The 21,398-nt window shown below is 43.3% G+C and overlaps 1 protein-coding gene and 1 pseudogene across 1 annotated transcript; both read right to left on the bottom strand.

Moving 5' to 3' along the window:
• Nucleotides 1-235: 235 nt before the first annotated feature.
• LOC146209970 (uncharacterized) lies at nucleotides 236-7,843 on the bottom strand. Its single transcript, XM_084605765.1, has 7 exons — nucleotides 7,824-7,843; nucleotides 7,373-7,450; nucleotides 7,261-7,317; nucleotides 5,304-5,521; nucleotides 3,414-3,573; nucleotides 3,054-3,179; nucleotides 236-750 (listed from the first exon to the last, which is right to left on the bottom strand). The coding sequence occupies exons 2-7, from the start codon at nucleotides 7,392-7,394 to the stop codon at nucleotides 725-727; spliced, it is 609 nt and encodes a 202-aa protein (XP_084461891.1). The 5' UTR covers nucleotides 7,395-7,450; nucleotides 7,824-7,843; the 3' UTR covers nucleotides 236-724.
• Nucleotides 7,844-10,311: 2,468 nt separating this feature from the next.
• Nucleotides 10,312-12,328, bottom strand: LOC146209969 (uncharacterized; annotated as a pseudogene).
• Between the last annotated feature and the right edge of the window lie 9,070 nt (nucleotides 12,329-21,398).

Genomic DNA, 21,398 nt, shown 5'->3' with positions numbered 1-21,398 from the left:
TAGTGCTTAATTGTCCCATGCACAACTTCAAATCCTGCTTGAAATTCGAGTATAGCACGTAAGCAAATCAACTTGAGAAACGTCTGGAATAACATGAAAAATACCTTGAAACTCGTTCGTGGGGGCATACACAAGTAGCACATTAACTGATGATGAAAAGAAAAAAAAAATGTCTAGAGGAACAAGGAAGAACACGTATATATATTTTTGGATACCACTAGATCTTCGATGGCAGAACTAAATAGTCATGAAAAAATGTGCATGCTTTGGAGCAATCCCCTGCTTATGTGATTGTGTTGTGTTGATTGTGTTCCAGCCTATGAAATAAGCAGTTGCATAGGTTTAACTGAAGATGTTTAACTAAACTTTTAATGTAAAAAAGTGACACCAGTGATGTTTACATGCAGAATAAGGGCTCAAATGTACTTACACAAATTATATTTTATGCAAGTAGTGCAAATATGTAGCACTCTGTGCTTACAGACTAAAACTGTACAATAAGTACTCACTAAACTTTAACATATATATATGATAGCAAAAGCTTCACTTTTCAAATTGCCCAGTTCCTTCTTATGGATATGGCAGCTGGGTTGTAAATATGTTGGACACTCAGCTTGGTGACTAGAACAGCACAAAAAAAATGAGCTGCAACATAATGAAAAAAGAACATCTTCACGCCGAGTCTTGCAGGGCTCCCGAGGCAGCTGTAGTTTCAACGCAGCAGTTAGGAGACTTCTTCAGTGGGGACACCTGAAAATTGTAAACTGCATCATTTAATGTCTCTAAGCCAACTTTTTGCCTCAAAGAACTCAAACAGCCTTTAGTAGGTGGCAGGAACCCCCCCTGCCCCCATCACCACTATCAGGCAATGCTGCTTGTTGTGAATGGACCCAAGTCAGACTCTTTTGTACTTTAGTCCACTTTCTGTATGCATTTTGCTTTTGACATTCTGCTTTTTATTAAATTGCCAACAACTGAAGTGAGGGTGCATTTTTTATACCAGTGAATATGGCAGTCTGCTTTAATGCAAGCATTTAGAAATTGAAAGAAGAAATTGAAACTAGGACTCTGACATTACATCAGCGGCTAATGGCTTCAAGAATACAGCGATGTAACCTCACAAATATAATCCACCTACAGCAGGATTTTTTTACACTGGCCTGAAGTACTAAGCCTAGACCTCAGCTGCATAGGTGAAGTTTCTGCTAATGTAGCGTGAACTCAAATTTGTTACAGCCAAATAATGCAAACTAGTGAGGCTAAGATGTATAATCCTAATATTAGGCACGAGCACATATAGTGACACCACCTCTTGGCAGTGCCCGCATGATGCATAAAGTGGAATGATGTGCAGTAAACTGCTGCTGTATGATGCTTTCCTAAGCAGTTCAGTTGAGCGATAATACTATATTTATGTAGTTGTTTATTACGTACTTCGGTCTGGGCCTGTTTAATTTTAATTTGAGGTATCAGACCCACTCATTACGCAAGAAAGCACTACACCATGTCAGTGAGCTGCCAAAACATGGCCAAACTTGTTACAGCGAAGATGTGCACCACCAAGCACAGTTGACGGTGTTATGGAAATAACTGAAGCTGCTACACAACCAATCAGATATAAGCAGTTACTGAATCTTGGTAATATAAGATTTTTCTGCAAGAGCAGGAAGCTCTCAGGTGTTTTAAAGATGTGTGCCTTTGGACAAGTCAAAGGAAGTGGTGCCATTCAGCTTTTCTGTTCAAGCAAAGTGGTCTGACAGGATGACAGAAACCTTTCAATGTAGCTGTGTAGAGGTGTGTTTCACACTACAAATTATTCCGCGCTGACTGTGACCAATAACACTAGGGCTGTGGACAGATGTTTGTTTTCCCATGCATGCTCACTTCTGTTGGCCTTTATGTCAACATATGTGATATTCTGTGATGTTCCTGTGATGTTCTTGCACAAGTGTATTTGAATTTTTTTCATTACTGTGGGAGCTGCTTAAGATGACCCATCATACATACTGCAGGGCATGGCAGCAGAATCTTTTAGCTCATTTTAACAAAACTTTTATGTCGGGCACCAGTGCTTTCTTTCAGAAGAAATTTTACACCTCCCGGCTTTTAGCCGAACCTTCAAAAGTGATAAGCACAAGGAGCACAAGACCTTAAAAGCATGGGCTAGAGCTCCAGCTGCTACTCACTGAACTGTTCAGCGTCAACAGATGAAACACTGCTTGCTAAAATGCTTGGTGCACAAATGAGAATCACCAGTCTTCTTTACCTATTCACAACTTGATTAACCAACCATCTCTAAACTATTTCTAAACTTATTTTTGGAATAGAAATTGAAGTTTACGCTGCATTCTGTTGTGCATGCTTAAAATTGAGATACAGAGTAGTAACAAACCAGGGAAACAGCCTAAACCACAGCAACTTCAGTAACAATGCGTGACCGAAATGTGCAATTTTCGGTATGCCTCTAATAGGCAAAACTACAGGGAAAAAATTGCAACTTTTACCTTTTCATACTTGCAAATTCAATCCAGTGCCTGCTACAGCAGCAGTAAAAGGAGTTATATGATCTCATTTGTTCCTCTAGCCAACGCTAGCACCATTTGCTGAGCTCGCACCCAATAGCAAGACATGGTAAAGCTATCAGTTACTTTTTATATGTTACCATGCACCATTGCTTATTTTACTCTGGCATGTACTACACCAGCACACATTTACTCTCTAATAACATTTTAATTTGGGGACAAAAGTTCGCTAATGGGGAAGTGAACAGTATTTAAGAAGAGGGCTTTGTTGGGCTGGTTGGTTCATGTTGAATGGAAGGAAGGAACAGCTCAAACAGACGAGACGTGTAGGAAGGCGAGACAGACACATGAGCTCATGTGTCTGTCTCGCCTTCCTACACGTCCCATCCGTTTGAGCTGTTCCTTCCTTCCATTCGAAGTGAACAGTATTGTTATCATCAAATGATTTTCGTCTATGTCCTGTAAAAGTAAACATATGCCAATGCTTAACCACAAAAGCCTACTAAAGAATGCAATATAATAAAAGCTTACCAGTAGCGTCAGCCATCCGCTTTTGTTTCATTTTCAAGAGTTTCTCTCCGGCATGCCGCAGCCATGTCTTAATAACATTCTCCACGTCAATCTTATTCGCTTGTACTGCTGTCCGCTTAACACTTTCTGTATTGAGAAAAATACAAGAAAGCACAAAGCAATATTGCAGTTCCCAGTGAACGCTGTCTACACAACAGCAAAGTAAATATAGGTTCAGAAAATTGCAGTCTGATAGTTTGGGCCACAAAGCAGTCAAGTTGCCATACGGTCCATTTAGAAGATAATTTTTGTATGCTTCTAGTAACAGAAACATGTAGCTTGCTGCAATATGCAAATGCAGGAGGTGAGTACACCACTTACTGTAGATCAGCTCGCAGACATGAAGTGCTGAGAACTTCCGCTTTCCCTTTTGCCCAAGCCAGCTGTACTGCACAGCTGCTTCATGTGTCATCAATGCCTCAAGTATTCGCCGTGTAGAGGTGCTTAGATTGGCTCCACAAAGTGCACTTAACTCCTGCACCTAAAATGTAGTGATAAAACATTTCTTTCAGTGCACACTGTGCTAGAAAGGTTGAAAAAAGTATTGAAATGTTGACCTAAATATCATCATCAAAAAAAAGCAGGTAAATAGTATTAGATTTCACTGGGATCAATAAAGCAATGTGCAGCTCATACCAGCATAAGCTTTCAATTTTTCAATTTGGCATATAAAACTAAAACATCTTCCATAGAAAGTGGGCAATACCAACCAAAACATTTAAAGCTTGGTGTGGTTTGCACGGTTTACTGTCCATAAGCAACTCAGGGTATGAGAGACGCCACAGGACTCCAGAAATTTCAACCACCTGGGGTTCTTTGACGCGTACTGACACCACACAGTACACGGGCACCTTGAGTTTCACCTCCACGGAAAAGCAGCCACTACGGTCGGAATTCAATCCCGCATCCTTAGGTTCAGTAGTCGAGCACCCTAACCACTCAGCAACTGCAGCGGGGCCAAAAAATCTACATATGGGCATTCAAAATAAAATAGTGAATTGCTTGCATACAAACTTATTCTTTAGCCCATTCAGGCTCACTTATTCAAACTGATCCATTACTCTGTTTACATAGTACAAATGCACCAATCAATTCAAATTCTGTACAAGCAGACAAATTTTTGGCTTCTGATGAGTTGCTGTTATAATGTGGACTTTGTATAATGTTGAAAATTGCCCAGTACATTAAATGTGCAGGTCTGTTAAGCCATAAGTTAAAGGATGAAAATGCCAAGACACAAAAAGCTCAATGAGAAATTTTTCTTGATGAGATAGCAAACAGCTCTTATTTCATTATTTTTATTTTATTTTTGTTTTCTTTTTCTCATAAGACATTTGTTTGTTTTTTTTTTATTTCCATTCCATCTCTTTATCTACTATCATTAATTAGCATCATTATGGAAGTAATAATTTACTAAATTATTGTTATTTACCGTCATCAACAAAGTGTAATGTTTTTGGAAGCAGTAAAAAATTACCTTGCTTTCTTGGCTGCTAACCTGCATTCTTACTTACAAACTTACGAGAGCTGCGTAAAACTAAAAGTACATTCATTAAAAGCATGCGGCACAAATAACACAGTGTTGAAGTACTACTCCAAAATCACAAGTACCACCACGGCCCTTTTCGCAGTAGGACAGAGTAGCAATGTTGGTTCATTAAGAACAGCCCCTTTGTGTTATGGGGATGCTTCACCGCATGTGCTATGACTCTATGATGAAGCCTCCTCAAAACACAACGTTTCAGCGTACTCAAAGAGTGAAGGAAGCATGTGGATGCAAGAGAAAAATGTGAGTAGGCATTAAAACGATGTGACACCATCTAAAAAAAATAAACAGCCAGTGATGCACGCTGCAGTGTTTGAAAAGTCGTGATTAGCCATACCACGGCCGCAGAAAGTTGTCCCTTAGCATGGCCAACTTTTGCAGCTAGTCGGGGCATTCTGGCACAGCATGGAGCAGAAATATGCAGCTATATCAAATTGGCACAATTGGTGTAGGTGTTGCACCACTGTACATGACAACATTAATAAATCATAAGCTGTTTTGCATGCATACAGATTTCAAAGCATTCTGCGCCCTCTCCCAAATACACTTGCACTAAGATCATGACAGTGAATCTTCAGTGAATGAAAAAGCAAATCTTTCATTGAGAGAGCAATCACTCATTAGAATTTATATATACAGTCATATGGCTACAATGTAAAACTTACCAGCTTTGACTTCATGTCATTGCTTTGTGCCAACTCCCTGTCGAAGGATTCCAGGTCTTCTGCACTAGAAAATGGTCCCTGCAATATGTCTTCTTCAAGTTCAACTCCACCTCTAGCAGTAAGCCGGGCAGTTATGGCATCCATTTGAATTCCTAGGTGTTCCACTCTCAGAAGTATTGTTTGCAGCAATCGAATGACTTGGCTAATAGCCTGTGAATCTGATGAGGTCTATATTTTAGAACATGCTTGTAAGGTAATCGATGGTCATGCACAATGCACAGAAAGGTCAAGAGATTATAAAAGATGTTTTTACAGAAGCCACATGTATGGCAATCTGCCTACAACAGCAAATATAATGAGTATATTATTTAGCGCAAAGTGATAGGACAGTAAGACAGGACGAACACGGGCGCTGTTAATTACTATGCGCTAAATAATATACTCGTGATGTCAGAACACCAACTAGCCCAACAATTTACTTTCTTAAACAACAAATACTTAGCACAAAATATTTATACACTTCCAACAAACTGGGAGATAAGTGAAACATGTTAAAGTAACACATACTGCTGGATCATAATTAGCACTTGCTTCTACTTCAATGTTTTGGTAGTAAAACAGAAAACTAAAAATTCACACTGGAAGGTGGAGGAGAAACAACTGACACTAGGATGCTGGAAAGATTTGTTCTGATCCAAACTAACAAACAGGGTAGAGTTACTCTGTTTTGTTAACGGTATGTTTTGTTATATTACCAACCCATCACAGTCAAAAATAGGCCCAAAACACAAGCTCTTTTTGGCGCAAAGGTATCCTATAGTGGGGTGTCTTCAGCATGAACATTACACATTACGAAAGTGCATATCAGTTTCCATTAAAGTACTAGGTTGTGAATTAGTAGCACATTCACCTTTGACTGTGAAGGGCTCTAGAGAACAAAATACAATTTATTTGTTTTTACTGTTCCTTTGATTAGGTCTGCAGTTAAATAAGGAATGAAGCACTCAACCCATATTGGTGTTTTAGTTATAGTTTCACAAGTTTTAATCACAAACCGCTGCTTTTATGCAGAACAGCAGAAAGGCCTATCGCACAAATAAATGCATGAAGCACAAGTACAGCCAAAATTTAGAGCCAATGTGGTTGGCCTCTGAGCCACACATCATGTGGCTTGTAATGCACCCGCACTTTTCAAAATCACCAGAAGGTTAGAAAATCTCTGGCCCTGCCCCTTTCAATCGGTGAGAGCCCTGCTACCTGTCTTAGAAGCAAACACCTTAGGCTCTAAATTTCTGACAGCTTGTACAGCATTTGCCCTATATGGCTGTGGGTAGGAAAAATATGAATTGATTTTGATGCACAGAAACTGTACTATGAGTCAATGAATAGTTTAACAGCCAGAAACAAGAGTGGGACTAGAGTTTAAATTGTAAATTGAGTATCGAACGTTTCAAAGTGACACATTAAGTATGAGAGACTGCAGAGTGAAAGGCTTTGAATTTATTTACACAACCTGGTGTTCCTAATGAGTTTTGACCTTGCAGAACATTCAGGTGTTTTTGTATTTTGCCCTCATCAGATGACCATAGCCACCGCTACAAAGGTTGAACCTATCTTTTTATATTGGCAGCGGAAGGCTAATGTATAGTCCCGGATTTTAAATATTGAGCACATCTCAATGGTAAAATATTTTGTCACGTAAACCTTAGCGAATATTAGGAACTACATTGCACATGCACAAGTACATGCCACTGGCGCGCTTGTGTACGGATCCGAGTAACCACCATATTTTCTGTATGGAAGGCGTGAGATTTCAAACACTAGATGCGTGGTCCGTATTATTATGGCCGCACCTGTACATTCAAATTTTTTGACACAGGTTCAAGTGTACTATTACAGCGACAATCTAAAATGAATGAATACTGACACACCAAGCAACAAGAAATGTAAAACTTACTTCCGGCTTCATTGGCATGTGGGTGATTACGAGTGCTGCCATCATTCCTCTGGGCCGCTGCAATTTTTTACACTTATCAATGAAAGAACTGTCATGCTGCTAAATAACACACCTGATGTCAGGCTCCTATGCATGATGGGACAGTCATTCCTGGTGTGTGATCGCCCAGCTGGCACAGCATGACTGGAAGCTAGGGAGAGGAAAATAATGTTGGCCATGCATAATATGAATAAAGCACAAAAAGGCAACACAGGGAAGAGGAAAACAAAATATCCCTCAGCCACCTCGCCTTTGTTTACAGTCTTCTTGTGCTTCATTAACAACAGAAAACCAGTATCAGAACAGAAGGTTGAGCTAGTTGGTAATATTCATTATGAAAAACAGGAAAAAGCCAGCAAGACACACACAAGAAAAAGAAAATCAGGTGCCACACGTGTGTGTGTGGTGTTCTGTTTTTGTGTGCCCTGTCCAGTCTTTTTATGCCATGAATAAGACACTAGCTTGCCTGTCAAGCTGCCCTTTGTAAAACATGCCACACGAAATAGTCTGAAAACTATACTCACATCTACTGCAGTGAGGTCCAGTCAATGCAGCATTGCGGTACTGTGGGCCTCCCAGGGTATGCTGGCTCTCTGATGTGCAGAAAAAGTGCTTGTACTAAACAGGTTGACATATGTTACTAGCAGGACTACTTACGGGATGCTTGCTGCTTGTCAACTGAAGATGGAACTGCAGGCCAAGGTGCTGGATTATGAGCTCTCATGAGTACTGAAAATCATATTTTCCTCAGCAAAGCTACAACAGCCTGTTTCATATTTTCTACTCACAAGATTGCTGCCTCCGGTGTGGACGGGATAAAGGTGCCATGGCCTGAGGTACTTCCGAGCCTGTTGCATGGGCCACTCCCACACTGTCTTCAGAGCAGTCTGATTCACTGTCTACTAAAAAGAAGAGAGGTCAGTAGAATAACATAGCAACATAGCAAGCATAAATGAACAGCTTAGATAATGGTACAGTAATTATGCAAAATAGATAATTTTACAATGACTGACCAGATTAGAATGATGAACTAGCTTTAAGCACTTGCACATAGATGAAAAATGGCAAAACTTGCTCCTTTTTACCTTGCTCTTCAGCACTGATTGCTGCAGACGCAGAACTTTTACTTGTAATGTTCAGTCTGCCAGTTCCTTTTGCACATAAGAAGGCATATAAAATGTACAGCCCAAACTCTTTTGGTAGTACACTGCTTTGCGGCCTTGCAAGAGCATTACACAAGCCTTTTAAAACATTCAAAAACAAGGTTTTCCCCATAAAAGATAGCTGGGATAAGTGATTGATAGAATGTTATTTTCAGAGCAAATTCTTGGTGGGTTGCACTGCCTTAAAATATAAGGCACCGCAATACAGTGGAGGATTTAACATTTAAGTATATCTAAAAACCTAGACATAGATCATGCATTTTTTTTCACCCAAAATCCTGTGGGCAAACCAATGAAAATTCAAAGAGACAGAACACATACCTTTCATTGAAAAATGTTCTTGCAGTGGAGACCTTGTCATAACCTCAGGACTAGAACTTAGTGCTCGTTGTATTTTCCTCCTTTTGCCCCTTCCTAGGTCCACTTCACTCTCAAGATCAGAAGTCTCTTCAGCACGACGAATCTTCTTTCGTGCTTCAAAATAGCTGCTTAAGCAAATACACAATGTAATTAGATGCAGATAAAAACAATTGATTATGAGGCAGCGAATCGGGAAACGCAGACAGGAAGAAGCACAACCGCTGTCTGCTTCCTGGTGCGCTGCCTCATAATAAATGGCATTCAACCAGCTCAATTATCCACTTTAGAGACATAATATTTGTCATTATGCCCCACTTCGATTATGCCTTTTTCACAAGTTATATCATTCATCTTTAGAAGCATTGATCATGTCACCAGTCCATCGTCTTTCCAGCAAAATCGATCACGACAAGACCATTTACCCACCCCCTTCTATAACATGTGCTCACCTCCAATCATTTTTTTTTGTCAAATCATCTAGGGACAGTAACAATCTTCCAAATGAAGCTGTTGCACCTTACCAACCTGATCCACTTCAAGAAAGAAACCAAATCCATCATCCTGCACCTGTCCTGCCCATCCCTCATATAATGCCTGATATCTGGAGTCTTTGAGGTATAATAAATAAATAATTCAAGGACAGGCAATGATTTCCTGTATGACGCCAACCTTAAGTGGCAACAATCCCCTAGCTGATTTAGACATGCCAGGCTCGTCACACGCTGGCTATTATTTCTGGCTCTTGATGAGCCCAACTTGTCATTTCTTTTTCTATACTCTGTCTCTGGTTTGCAGCAAGTATCTCCAATACAAATTTTAGTTAAGCTGCCAGGTGCAGGCAAAGGTACTAAAATACTGTTTTGGTTGCAACTTTATTTTTAAAGAACAGTCCATTAAAGTCATAGATGATAATCTCAGCCACTAAGAGCTGAAGCAAAAAACGGTACTTGTATTGCAGTATAAAAACCTATGCACTTCATTAAAATAAAATATGCAAGCTTGTCACTGTGGGTGAAATAAACGCTCTATCGCATTCAATGCAGGTTTATTCAATACTGGTTAAAAAAGATATTGGTTCTAAAATTTTACCAAAAATGCTAACCAAAGCCCCATATTATTACTAAGAATTGCTTTTGTGAGAACAAAAACTGTCACCTGCTTACTGGAAGTGTTAAATGTGCATATAAAGCAAAAATACATGACTCACTGAATGTCTCCAAAGGTATACAGGGAACCCGTATCCAGTCTGAAGTAGGTGAGGCTCCACACTTGACCAGGTTTTCAATATTTCGTGAGTATGCTGGCCACATACATTCACTGCCATTTAGCCACTTGTTATGGACAATAGCAATGCTGTTTTCTTCTTGTGGAAATTTTACAATAACAAAACTGTCCCCTTGAAGAAAAGTTTTTACAGAAAAAATTAGCACTATTTACAAAAAGAAGATCCATTCACGCCTTTGTGTGAATAATGGGAAAAACAACAAACTTATTCTGCCATGGAATTTTCATGCACTTTTCTGAAATGAAGCCAAGAGGCCACGATTGCAAGGCAGAAGGCTGGGAAACAACATGAATTCCCAAGAGAGAAGAACAACAAGGTGTAGTGTACAATTCCTGTTGCTTCAAAAACTTTCGCCCAATGATTTGTGGTACACCTGCTGTGGTATGAGCAAAGTTTTCAATAGCCACTAGGCTTCCATCAATAAGCCTGCAGCAGCTGTCTTTCTTTCCAGTACGAAACAGAGTGCCTTCAGGGAGTACCACCTTCATGAATTGTGGCCCTTGACATGTATATATAAGTGGGCCACACTGGTGTTCAGAGCTAAATACAGGATGTGACCTTGCATCAGCAGCAACTCTGTAACCCACAAGACATTTTTCAGCGAGCCGGTTCGACAGCTGTTCTAATGGAAACTGTGGCTTTCGCAAAAGCTTCTTGATAACGCTCATGTGGTTTTCAAAAGGGAAAGCACTCCATGAATCAAGTGGCCCAAGGCGCCGTGCGTCAGCAGCAAGATGACAGAGAGCGTGGACATTATGAGACACATACTGTTTCCCATAGATCGTTGCAAAGCTGCTGATAAAGTTTCTCAGCAAGTCATCAGCATAATCAAAATCATCTGCAGTTGCCTTTCGGATGCCAGGATGGTGACTGCCACATGAAGGAACAAGAAGTTCTCGTACATTTCAAATGGAATTGTAGAAGACAACACCAAGGGACCACCATACAGCAAGAAGAATCGGAACTCTGTTGCCTTCCATCGTTCTAGGTCGGTCAAACCTCTCGTTTTTCTGTTGAAATCAGAAGGCACATACTGAGCTAGCTCATTCAACTTGCATGAAAGCCGATTCAAAATGCCAGTTCCCTGCCTGACATGTCTAGGGCCACGAACCCACAAGAGCAAAATTTTGCGCACGACTCCTAAACACACAAGATGCATATAGTCTAGTGGGATGTCCCGAACCATATCTATTGGCAGCCTTTCAAGAACTGTGTCACCAGCATGATGCTCCTTCTGAAACTGTCCCCGAAAAGTGGTATTAGTCCTGAGACTTCTAGTGATATTTAAAAAACATACTCTGCCTTGCTTGTATGTGCCTTTCACGGTACATTTTGTGCAGATGTAATACCCTGTGTGGCTTTTGATGCTCAGAATGAAAGCCTTTGCTGGCGCATCACAGATTAGTGCATTAAGCCGGGCAGGGATAGCACGTCCACACAATCTGACGCCTGAAGTCAGAACCTCTTCTAACTCATCAACAAAATGACAAAGAAACTCATTTGCATCGTCAGGCTTGCTGTCGTCAAAGAAAACGCCAACTTCGAAAACGTTGTTACACTTCAGGTTTTTCACTTGCCCGAGAATAGGCCAGAATTGGCTCCTAGAGCTCTTTGCAATTGGAAGCCCGTCAATGTTGAAGTTTAGAATCAGCTCCTGAGGCAGACTTCTTTTCCGCCCTACAACACGACGGATGCCATCTACAATGCCAAAATGGCAGTACTTTCCACCAGAGAGGTGCAAAATGCCGACTGACCTCCTAGGAGTCTCTAGAAATGCCCTTGCAGACCTTGGAAAGGAAGAAAAACATGAATGGCTGCGCAGGAGCGCCAGAAGTGATGCATGGGACATGCCCGACTTAACTGCAAATATCTGCAAGTTCCTACGGAACAACAAAACATCGTCCTGAGTGTCAGGCAGCTCTTCAGTCGGCGTTAAGTTGCATTCATGGCTCCAAAGTGAAACGCTAGCAACGCTAAAATCATCGTTGAGTGGGGAATGTTCAACTGCACTGCAATGACATCTGCTGCGCGAGGCTGTAGCGACGAGTTCGTCGTGTTGAGAACGCGGTGAGACAGTGGGCGCAGTTTCTTCGATGTCGTCTAAGTCATCAGCAATGGACGGAGAAGATTCCTCCCTACTACACAATGCCAACAGTTCGAGGCACTCATTTGTACGCCGATTTCTAGTGCGCCGAAATTTCCGTTGTGAACACGCAGCCATGGCTGAACCAACGAGTCAAAAGCGAGATACGAACTGGTCACTTACCTTGTTTTGTGCCGGTTTCTCGCTTCTCAGACAAAGACATCGTTGCATCAGGGTGTCTTCCGCCAGTAATTTTGCGTTCAAATGCTGAACAATGTCACGTCCTTGCAAGCAACGGCAGCAACGGCCAATGTTACCAAACACACAGGCAGATTGTTTTGCGCGGGAAAAGCGCGGAATAGAATTTGCCTGGCTTGGCTTGATTCGGATAGCGCGGATAGCTTGGAAATGATGATGATGATAATGTAACGTTGTTGGTACTCCAGCCGAAAAAAGCAGTTGAAAGACACAGAAACTACGAAGTTCACAAACAAAGCAATCCACCCAGCCACACTCGCACATGGAGGAAAAAAAAAAACTAAGGAGGGAAAAAACAAAAAAGAGCCAGTCCGTCCCTCGCGCGCATGCGCGAATGGGCGCCGCGCGGGGTCCGCGGGAGAGCGCAGCCGCGCGCCCAACGTTGCCCGCGCCATGGCCGACGCGCGCACTAATTAAAATATACCGACATCAAAACATTCTAGGGACCGACTCGGACAGCGAAAAAACGGAGGAGGGAGCGGTGTCCTCGGCACTTGGCTTGCAAGAGTTGGCCGCGTGCCGTCACGCTCTCTCCTTATATATATATATATATATATATATATATATATATATTATTTTTTACCTCCTTGCACTCACACGGTCGCGCGCGCACACCCACACACAGACTACACACACGACCGAAATTACACCCAGCATTTATTACTAAAAAAAAGAAAAACTAATTATACCGGCGTGAATTTTGAAAAAGTGCATTAGTGTCATTGGAGCGGCTAGTGCTGCGCAAGAGCGAGGCAATTTGTAAGAAATGAGCTTTAAGTAGAGCCGCAGATGCCATTCAAAACAAGAAAGCAAAAAATATACTTCGTGATCCGGAATAGATCCTCTCCCGATTTTTTGAGGATGAGTCCAAATGCTTTTTCCTATGGACGTCCTCAGAAAGTCTGTCACGGATCTAGGATGTTTGGACCATTCCAGGATATCCTGAGGACATTCTGTGTTTATTGGGAGACGTCGAAGGACCGCCGACAAAGACTTCCACGGCGGTACGGCGGGCGTCCTATCGGACTAGGTCGAACTTGTTAGAGAAAAGAGGGGGGGCTGCACCGCTCCCACCTCAGACTTAACACCTGCCACCATGGAGGGGTGCTCGGCCACAGACATCACTAAAGGTATGACCATGCTCCCGGGTATTCGTTCATCACCAATGATTTGTTTAGACAAAGCCATTAGATTCGCGACTATTAATGTTCGAGGGCTCGCAGCAAGGCGCAAAAAATCAACTGTTTCGTTTGGTTAGCGAGCTGGTGCTAGACGTCATCGCGATTCAGGAAACTAAAGTTCATGGTGAAGAAGAAACCGGGAGAATGGTTAGCCTTTTTACTTCAAGATACAATGCCGTTGTAAGTCATGCAGTTGGAGCAGCGGCTGGTTGTGTGCTGTTTGTGCGTCAGTGCCTTGGTGTCACAATTCAAGCTGTCACGACTTGTGCGTACGGCAGCTTCGTTGTTTGCGATCTCGTGCTGTATTCATACGAATGGCGCATCATTTGTGTTTATGCACCGAACAGCGTGGGCGAAAGGCGCGATTTCTTTGAAGGTATTCGTCAGTATTGCAACTCTGAAAGGCTAACTATGATAATGGGAGACTTCAATTTTGTACTCTCCGCATCATATAAAACGAGTAGAAGGCCGCATAGTGATGCCAGCACCTGTGTTCTCGCAGAATTGGTAAATGAGTTTAACCTTGTTGATGTGGCTGGATGTCTGGAGGGTGGACGAGCTGCTCAGTTCACTCATTTCCAGGCTTCTAGCCACGCTCTACTCGATAGGCAGTACATATCTCTTGATCTGGTGCCTGTATGCCACTAATACCACGTTAAGCCAGTATCGTTCAGCGATCACTGCTTGGTCACCGTCACTATCGCTGGGAACAAAACTAAAAGTCAAGGATTTGACTGGCAAATGTGGAAATTAAATTCAAAATTATTATCTGATGACAGTTTCCAAGCCGACGTTGAAAGGCATATAGCAAATATGAATGACAAAGGCGTAACAAAGTTAGGGGCTAAATGGGAGGTTTTTAAACAGAATGTCAAAATGACAGCATTGGAAAGATCGAGCGCTATAGCCAGTCAAGAAAGGGCCGAAGAAAGGTCCCTTCACGTGAATCTACAGCGTCTAATCTATGTGGAAAGCAATAACCCCGGTTTGTTCATTGACGACATACGAGCCCTTAAGGGCAAGCTTGAACTACTCGACGCTGACCGATATCGCGGTGCCCTTGTCAGAGCTAGAGCCGAACGGCTGATAAGGGGGGAAGGTCCGACAAAAAGGGCATTAGGCACAGAAAAGTGGCACGCTCGAAGGAATCAGATAGATGAAATTGATTACCAAGGGACCATTACCAATGAAAAGAAAGAAATCCAGCAAGCTTTCTTCGAGCATTATCATCAGCAGTTCGCACGGTGTGCAGTTGATATCGAGAGTTTCAAGAGAGTTTATTTACCTTTAATGCCACAACTCGAAGAAAAGACGACACGTGGGCTGGAGACCCCCATCACGGAGGACGAAGTGAAATGCGCTATTGGAAATTTGAACCCCGGCAAATCGCCTGGCCCTGATGGACTTAGCGCCGCATTTTATAAAGCTTTCCAGGATTTTCTCTCGCCGGTACTGGAAAAACTGTATAATGAAGCATATGAGCTTAATGTGCTGCCGCCGTCCTTTGCATCTTCTCATACTGTGCTAATTCCCAAAACGGAGGACCGAGGTCAATTACGCAGTGTTACCTCTTACCGGCCGATTAGTTTAACCAATGTCGACTATAAAATTTTTATGAAAATACTAGCTAAAAGACTTGTTGGAGACCACCAAACATGCGGTATTAAAGACAGGTCCATTTTTCCGAACATTCACATCGCGAGGGCCATTCTTGAATGTTGCGATGCTGGTGGACTTGGAGTAGCAATGCTCCAAATAGATCTTGACAAGGCTTTTGATAGAGTGCCCCACGACTTGCTTTTGTGTATATTAGACTATGTCAAGGTCGGATGCGTCATCAGAGAAGGAGTGGCTATGGCTTACAGTGCTTGTACAACTAGACTAATTGTGAACAAATCTGTCGGTGACAGTATTGCTGTCCAACGCTCAGTTCGTCAAGGTTGCCCCCTTTCACCTCTTCTCTTTTGTATCTATCTTGAACCCTTATGTTTAAGCATTATCAAGCATGAGAAAATGCAGGGCTTCAAGCTGCATCAAGCAGAAGTGAAGCTTTTGGCTTATGCCGATGATGTCGCGATGTTTTGTGTAGACTACGAAAGCATCGTAGAAGTTGTGAAAACTGTAAAAGATTTTTGCGCTGTAAGCGGCAGTGCTGTTAACTGGGGCAAGTGCCTGGGCTTCTGGCACGGTGACTGGCCAGCGACCCCAGGCATTTTTGCTAACATGAAATTTGTTACCAACCCAGTCAGCTACCTTGGTGCCCCTCTTGAATCGTATCGGGACAGTGACCCATACTGGAAAAACCAAGTCGGCAAATGGAATGGATGGCAGTGGTCGGTGTTTGCTAAGGCCACGATTTGTAATTTGTTTTTAGTGACAAAAGTTTGGTATGTGCTTCAAGTGTTATATTGTTCAAGAGCTAATGTACAAAAGATGCATCGTATCTTTGCCGTTTTTGTGTGGGGGTCTTCGTGGGAACGGACAAGTCGGACAAATCTCTTCCGCCGGGTGAAGGACGGCGGGCTTGGTTTGGCACATCTGTTTCTGCGCCAGTTAGTCAATCGTTTCATGTTTTTGAGGAATGTGAAAAATCCATTTCTTCGTACGGTCTGTCAGTTACGCCTGGGTCAAGCTCTCCCGGGAATTGTCGTTTCTTCTGACCGCATGTCAGGAGGTGTCCACGGGTATCTAAGGGAAGTGGTCTTGGCGTACAGGTTCTTGATGGTGCGGTTTACTTTAGACTATTTGTGGAGTGTAAACCGGAAAAAACTGTATAAAGACTTGTGCGATGTGGTGCTTCCAGAACCGTTGTACAGAGCTGTGTACTCGTCCACAGGGGGCAAAAATGTTCTTAAAAGAGTGAAGAGGATGATGGTGCCGGCAGGGGTGAAAACGTTCTTTTTTAAGCTGCACACTGGAACATTGGAGGTAAAGAAATGGAAGGAACAGAAAGGGCTTTTTGTACCCTGGGGTGTCCACTGCATAATATGCAGGAAAGAGGAGACGATTGAAAACGTGTTTCTCGAATGCTGGGATGCCGTATTTTTATGGGACGTGCTCCAGAGGACGCTTAAAAAGGAACTACCCATAAGCCCACATGGTATTCGATTCTTGCCAGTAGAAGCGAACAATGATACACCGTTGGATCTTTTGATGCTACTGGCTCTCCACAGCATATGGAAAAGCAGAATGGCTGTAGAGCACGGTGACGTCGATGCACGTTAAGTTCAGCGAGACAGCTCCTTAGAGAGAGCATACGGGCATATGTGGACGAACAGAAAGCTTTAAAACTAGAGCCAGAATGGTTAGTTAGTTTTGAAGGGTTGTCACATATGAGGGATTTTTAATCCGAAAACTTCAGCTAAGGAAGGCTGAAGCTTTAAGTCAATGCTTGATCTTTTATTTTGTCATGTTATTGATGTCACATGTGTCTTTTGTGTGTACGTCCTCGGTCAGGAAATAAAGAAAAAAAAAACTCGTGGCTGAGTGGTAGCGTCTCCGTCTCTCACTCCGGAGACCCTGGTTCGATTCCCACCCAGCCCATCTTGGAACTTGCTTTTTATTTATGAAGTGCATGTTTATTTATGAAGTGCATACCGGGATTTATCGCTCACTGGACGCCGACGACACCGGCTTTTCTGCGACACGAGCTCCTTAACGCTACCGCGTTAAAAAATTCGGTGGCAGCCTAGTCCCCGCCGCAAGCGGCGGTGACCTACCTGCCCCAGCCCCATCAGAGGAGGGACTGACTACACAAGCGGCGCGGCCTCAATAAATAGGGCGCGCCGCGTCTGTACTCCCCAGATGGGGCTGGGACAGGTGGGTCGCCGCCGCTTGCGGCGGGGGCTGGCCTGCCACAGAATTTATGTCTGTTCCCCGCAAGGGCACCTTGTGTAAACTAGGTGTTGGTGCTTGGTGCCACCACGGACCCTGAGCCCCCATACCGAAGCTGTAATCCGTACCGTGGCGATAGGTTGAGAGGTGAAAGGAAGAAACCTTGAACGGTGGCGGTCGAGGCCATGGTCAAGCCTCGGCCGATGGGCTCCTCGCCTGTCCACCAGGCGAGGGGCTCCGGGACCTTCCTCCGCGTATAAGGGTGAACCAGAGGCGACATAAATTAGGACCCCTTAAAACAATCCATACTGCATGGAAAAACTACCTTTAAAAAAACCTGATCGACCCCCGAAAAGGAGTCGCACCGAAGTGACGCAAAAAATCAGTACACCAACTGAGAACTTTCCAAAATTTCTTGTCTTGCACTCTGTAACCGAATCTCAACCAGTAAATGAACTGTCAGTCTTTCTGATTGCCAACACTCTGAAGGCCATCATTGGGGCAAACTACAAAGCGAAAAAACTAGGATCTGGCGACCTGCTAATAGAGGTATCAGACAAAAGTCAATCTGACAACCTTCTCATAACAAAAACGTTTGCTCACCTTGACGTTCAGGTATCACCCCACCGCAGTCTTAACAGCTGCCAGGGAGTTGTCTCTGAGCGAGACCTCCTAAACGAAACAGAATCAGATCTCCTTGAGGGCCTACAGAACCAAGGTGTAACTGCAGTACGAAGAATAACAATCAGGCGAAAGAACGAAGAAATAAAAACGAAACATATTGTTCTCACCTTCAACCAGAGCACACTTCCTGAATTTGTCAATGTGGAATTTATCCGATGCAAAGTTAGCCCGTACATACCAAGCCCCCGCAGGTGCTTCAAGTGTCAGCGGTACGGGCATGGTAGCCAGACATGTCAAGGACGCCTTACCTGTGCAAAATGCAGCGCGCATGACCATGCAACCGATAAATGCAGTGCAACTGACTACAAATGTGTGAACTGTGAGGGCACCCACCCTGCATACTCACGGTTCTGTGCAGCCTTTCAGGCCGAAAAAGAAGTAATCAATATACAGATAACTGAGAAGATAACATACGGAGAGGCCCGAAAAAAAGCACAGAATGCTTTCCTCCGCTCCCTATGCTAACGCAGCCCGCAGAGGGGCCAGGCCGCGTCTAGTAACGATGGGCACGCAGTGCAATGCTGCTGACGTGCTCCCACCACGGCTCCTCACTAAGCAGCCACCGGCTGCACCAATCTTTGCAATCCCGGAGGTCACTTTCTCCCAGACCTCCGGGACAGCAAAGACATCTGAGAGGAACCTGGTTCCTCTGGAAAAAACTCCTGCCTCCATGCCTACACCAGAGGCGATGGAGGTTAGCGTGGACTCCGCAGCGTCAGTGGCGCCTAGGGAGTCCGCCAATGAGAGGCGGTGCCCACCGGACCGCTTCAAATTGAAAAAACATACGCCAGTTAAGCCACCTGATAAAGGCGGCGACTCTTAAACCCACTGTCTCATCCACATCCCGCTCTTACAAAAATGGCTACTGAGAGTATCGTTTATTGGAACTGTCGGGGACTACTAAATAATCTGGATGATGTATATGAAATCCTTGCCGAGCACCAACCAAACATATTTTGTCTGCAAGAGACCCACTTAAAACCAGCAGACACAAGTTTCCTCAAGCAGTATCACATATTCAGGAAGGATAGGCAAGGCAGCACACGCCCCTCTGGCGGTGTTGCTATTGTAGCTCAAAAATCAATCCCATGCCGAAGCATCTCACTTAATACAGACCTAGAGGCAGTGGCAATACAAGCATTAATTTTTGCTAAAATAACAACAGTTTGTTCTCTGTACATTCCTCCAGATTATAGGTTATGTAGCGAAAGTTTTGAAAACCTAATTGATCAACTTCCAGAACCATGGCTGCTGGTCGGAGACTTTAATGCACATCATCCATTATGGGGATGTACTAGAACGGACTCCCGAGGTGTGCTAATCGAAAAATTCTTATTGTCCTCTGGATCCTGCCTACTTAACACAAAAGAGCCAACATACTACAACATATTACATAACACATACACATCCATAGATTTAGCTATTGGCTCTCCAATGCTCTTAGCAGCTACAGAGTGGGTTGTAATTAACAATCTATATGGAAGTGAACATTTTCCGATCTCTGTAAAGTATGCTCGTAATAAAAATGAAAATGCGTCGAATCCTAGAAAGTTTAAAGAATATGCAGCCAACTGGGAGATGTTCAGGGAACACTCATCATTGGCTTGTTCATCAGTTACTGACTTAGGCGTTGATGAAACTCAGCGCTTGATCACGCTGCACATTATAGAGGCAGCAGAAAAATACATTCCACAGACGTCAAGTAAGCCACGAAATAAACGAAGACCCTGGTGGAATACAGAATGTAAGACTGCCCGTGTAACTCAAAACAGGGCATGGTCGAAACTACGCCGATACCCCACAACCGAAAACCTAATAGCGTTTAAGCGTGCAAAGGCAGATGGCAGGCGTGTTCGACGCATTTCCAAGCGAGAAAGCTGGTCATCATTCCTTTCTTCTGTGAACTCTTATTCGGATGCACACAAAGTTCACAACAGGATAAGAGCACTCAAAGGATATAGCACAATCCCAACGCCCCTTGTCAGCACCAGTGGTGACTCTCTTGAACATCAAGCAGACACACTAGGGCAACACATTGAATACATATTCAGCTCAGCACACTATACAGATTCCTTTTTGCGGCACAAGGCAAGAGAGGAGAAGAAGCACATACATGATAAAAGACCATCCACAGGAGAATACAATAGCCCATTCACCATGCAGGAGCTGAAGATTGTACTAGACGCATGTGGTAACACAGCACCAGGTCCTGACAGGATCACATACGGAATGCTCAAGCACTTGCATGTGGACACTCTTGAAACCCTACTCTGCCTGTATAATAAAGTATGGGCCACAGGACGCTTTCCTAAAGCATGGAAGGAAGCGATCATCATCCCCATATTAAAACCCGGAAAAGAACCCACACTTGCTGCTAGTTATCGGCCTATCGCACTAACCAGCTGTTTATGCAAGCTTTTTGAAAAAATGGTTAATCGTCGTGTTCTATATTTCCTTGAATACAATGGTCCTCTTCATCAAAATCAATCTGGTTTTAGAGCTGGGCGGTCAACAGCTGATCAGCTCATTGCCTTTGAGTCTTATGCAAGGGATGCTTTTGTACATAAACAACATTGTTTATCTGTCTTTTTCGATCTCGAAAAAGCATATGATACCACTTGGCGCTATGGTATCATCCGCGACCTCTTCTCTCTTGGCATCACAGGGAACATGTTGAATACAATACGAAGTTACTTGTCTGAACGGACATTCAAAGTTCGTGTTGGCAATGCATATTCAAAGCAGTACATACAGGAAAATGGTGTCCCTCAAGGTGGTGTTCTCAGTTGCACACTTTTCATAGTCAAAATGAACTCTTTAAAAAGCGTGCTGCCAAAAACTATTTTCTGTTCTGTATATGTTGATGACGTCCAGATAAGCTTTAAATCTTGCAACCTGGCCATCTGTGAACGACAGATTAAGCTAGGTGTAAACAAATTGTCCAGGTGGGCTGATGACAATGGGTTTAAATTTAACTCTGAAAAGAGTGTTTGTGTACTTTTCTCTAAGCAGCGTGGCATCAGGCCTGACCCCAATATAACATTGAGTGGTCAGAGCCTAGCCCTTAAAAAGGAACACAAATTTCTTGGCGTAGTTGTTGACGAAAAACTTTCTTTCATTGCCCACATAAAACAGTTGCGACTGAAGTGTCTCAAAGCAATGAATCTGCTAAAAATTCTCTCTCACCGGTCATGGGGCACAGACCGCGACTGCCTTCTGAGCCTTCTGAGTAGTGTAGTTCTATCACGCAT

Source organism: Amblyomma maculatum, chromosome 1 (genome assembly GCF_055883805.1).
Source record: "Amblyomma maculatum isolate TAMU_Amacu chromosome 1, ASM5588380v1, whole genome shotgun sequence".
Classification (NCBI taxonomy): Eukaryota; Metazoa; Arthropoda; class Arachnida; order Ixodida; family Ixodidae; genus Amblyomma; species Amblyomma maculatum.
The sequence above is the reverse complement of the archived record's forward strand: the minus strand, read 5'-3'. Positions and strand labels throughout refer to the sequence as shown.

Bases quoted from the DNA above. Each gene is read 5' to 3' on its own strand.
- LOC146209970 (XM_084605765.1), bottom strand. From the start codon at position 7,394: ATGCATAGGAGCCTGACATCAG. The intron at 3,574-5,303 runs GTAAGTTTTACA...ACTACATTTTAG, and splicing joins ATGACATGAAGTCAAAGCTG to GTGCAGGAGTTAAGTGCACT. The intron at 751-3,053 runs GTAAGCTTTTAT...TACAATTTTCAG, and splicing joins GCGGATGGCTGACGCTACTG to GTGTCCCCACTGAAGAAGTC.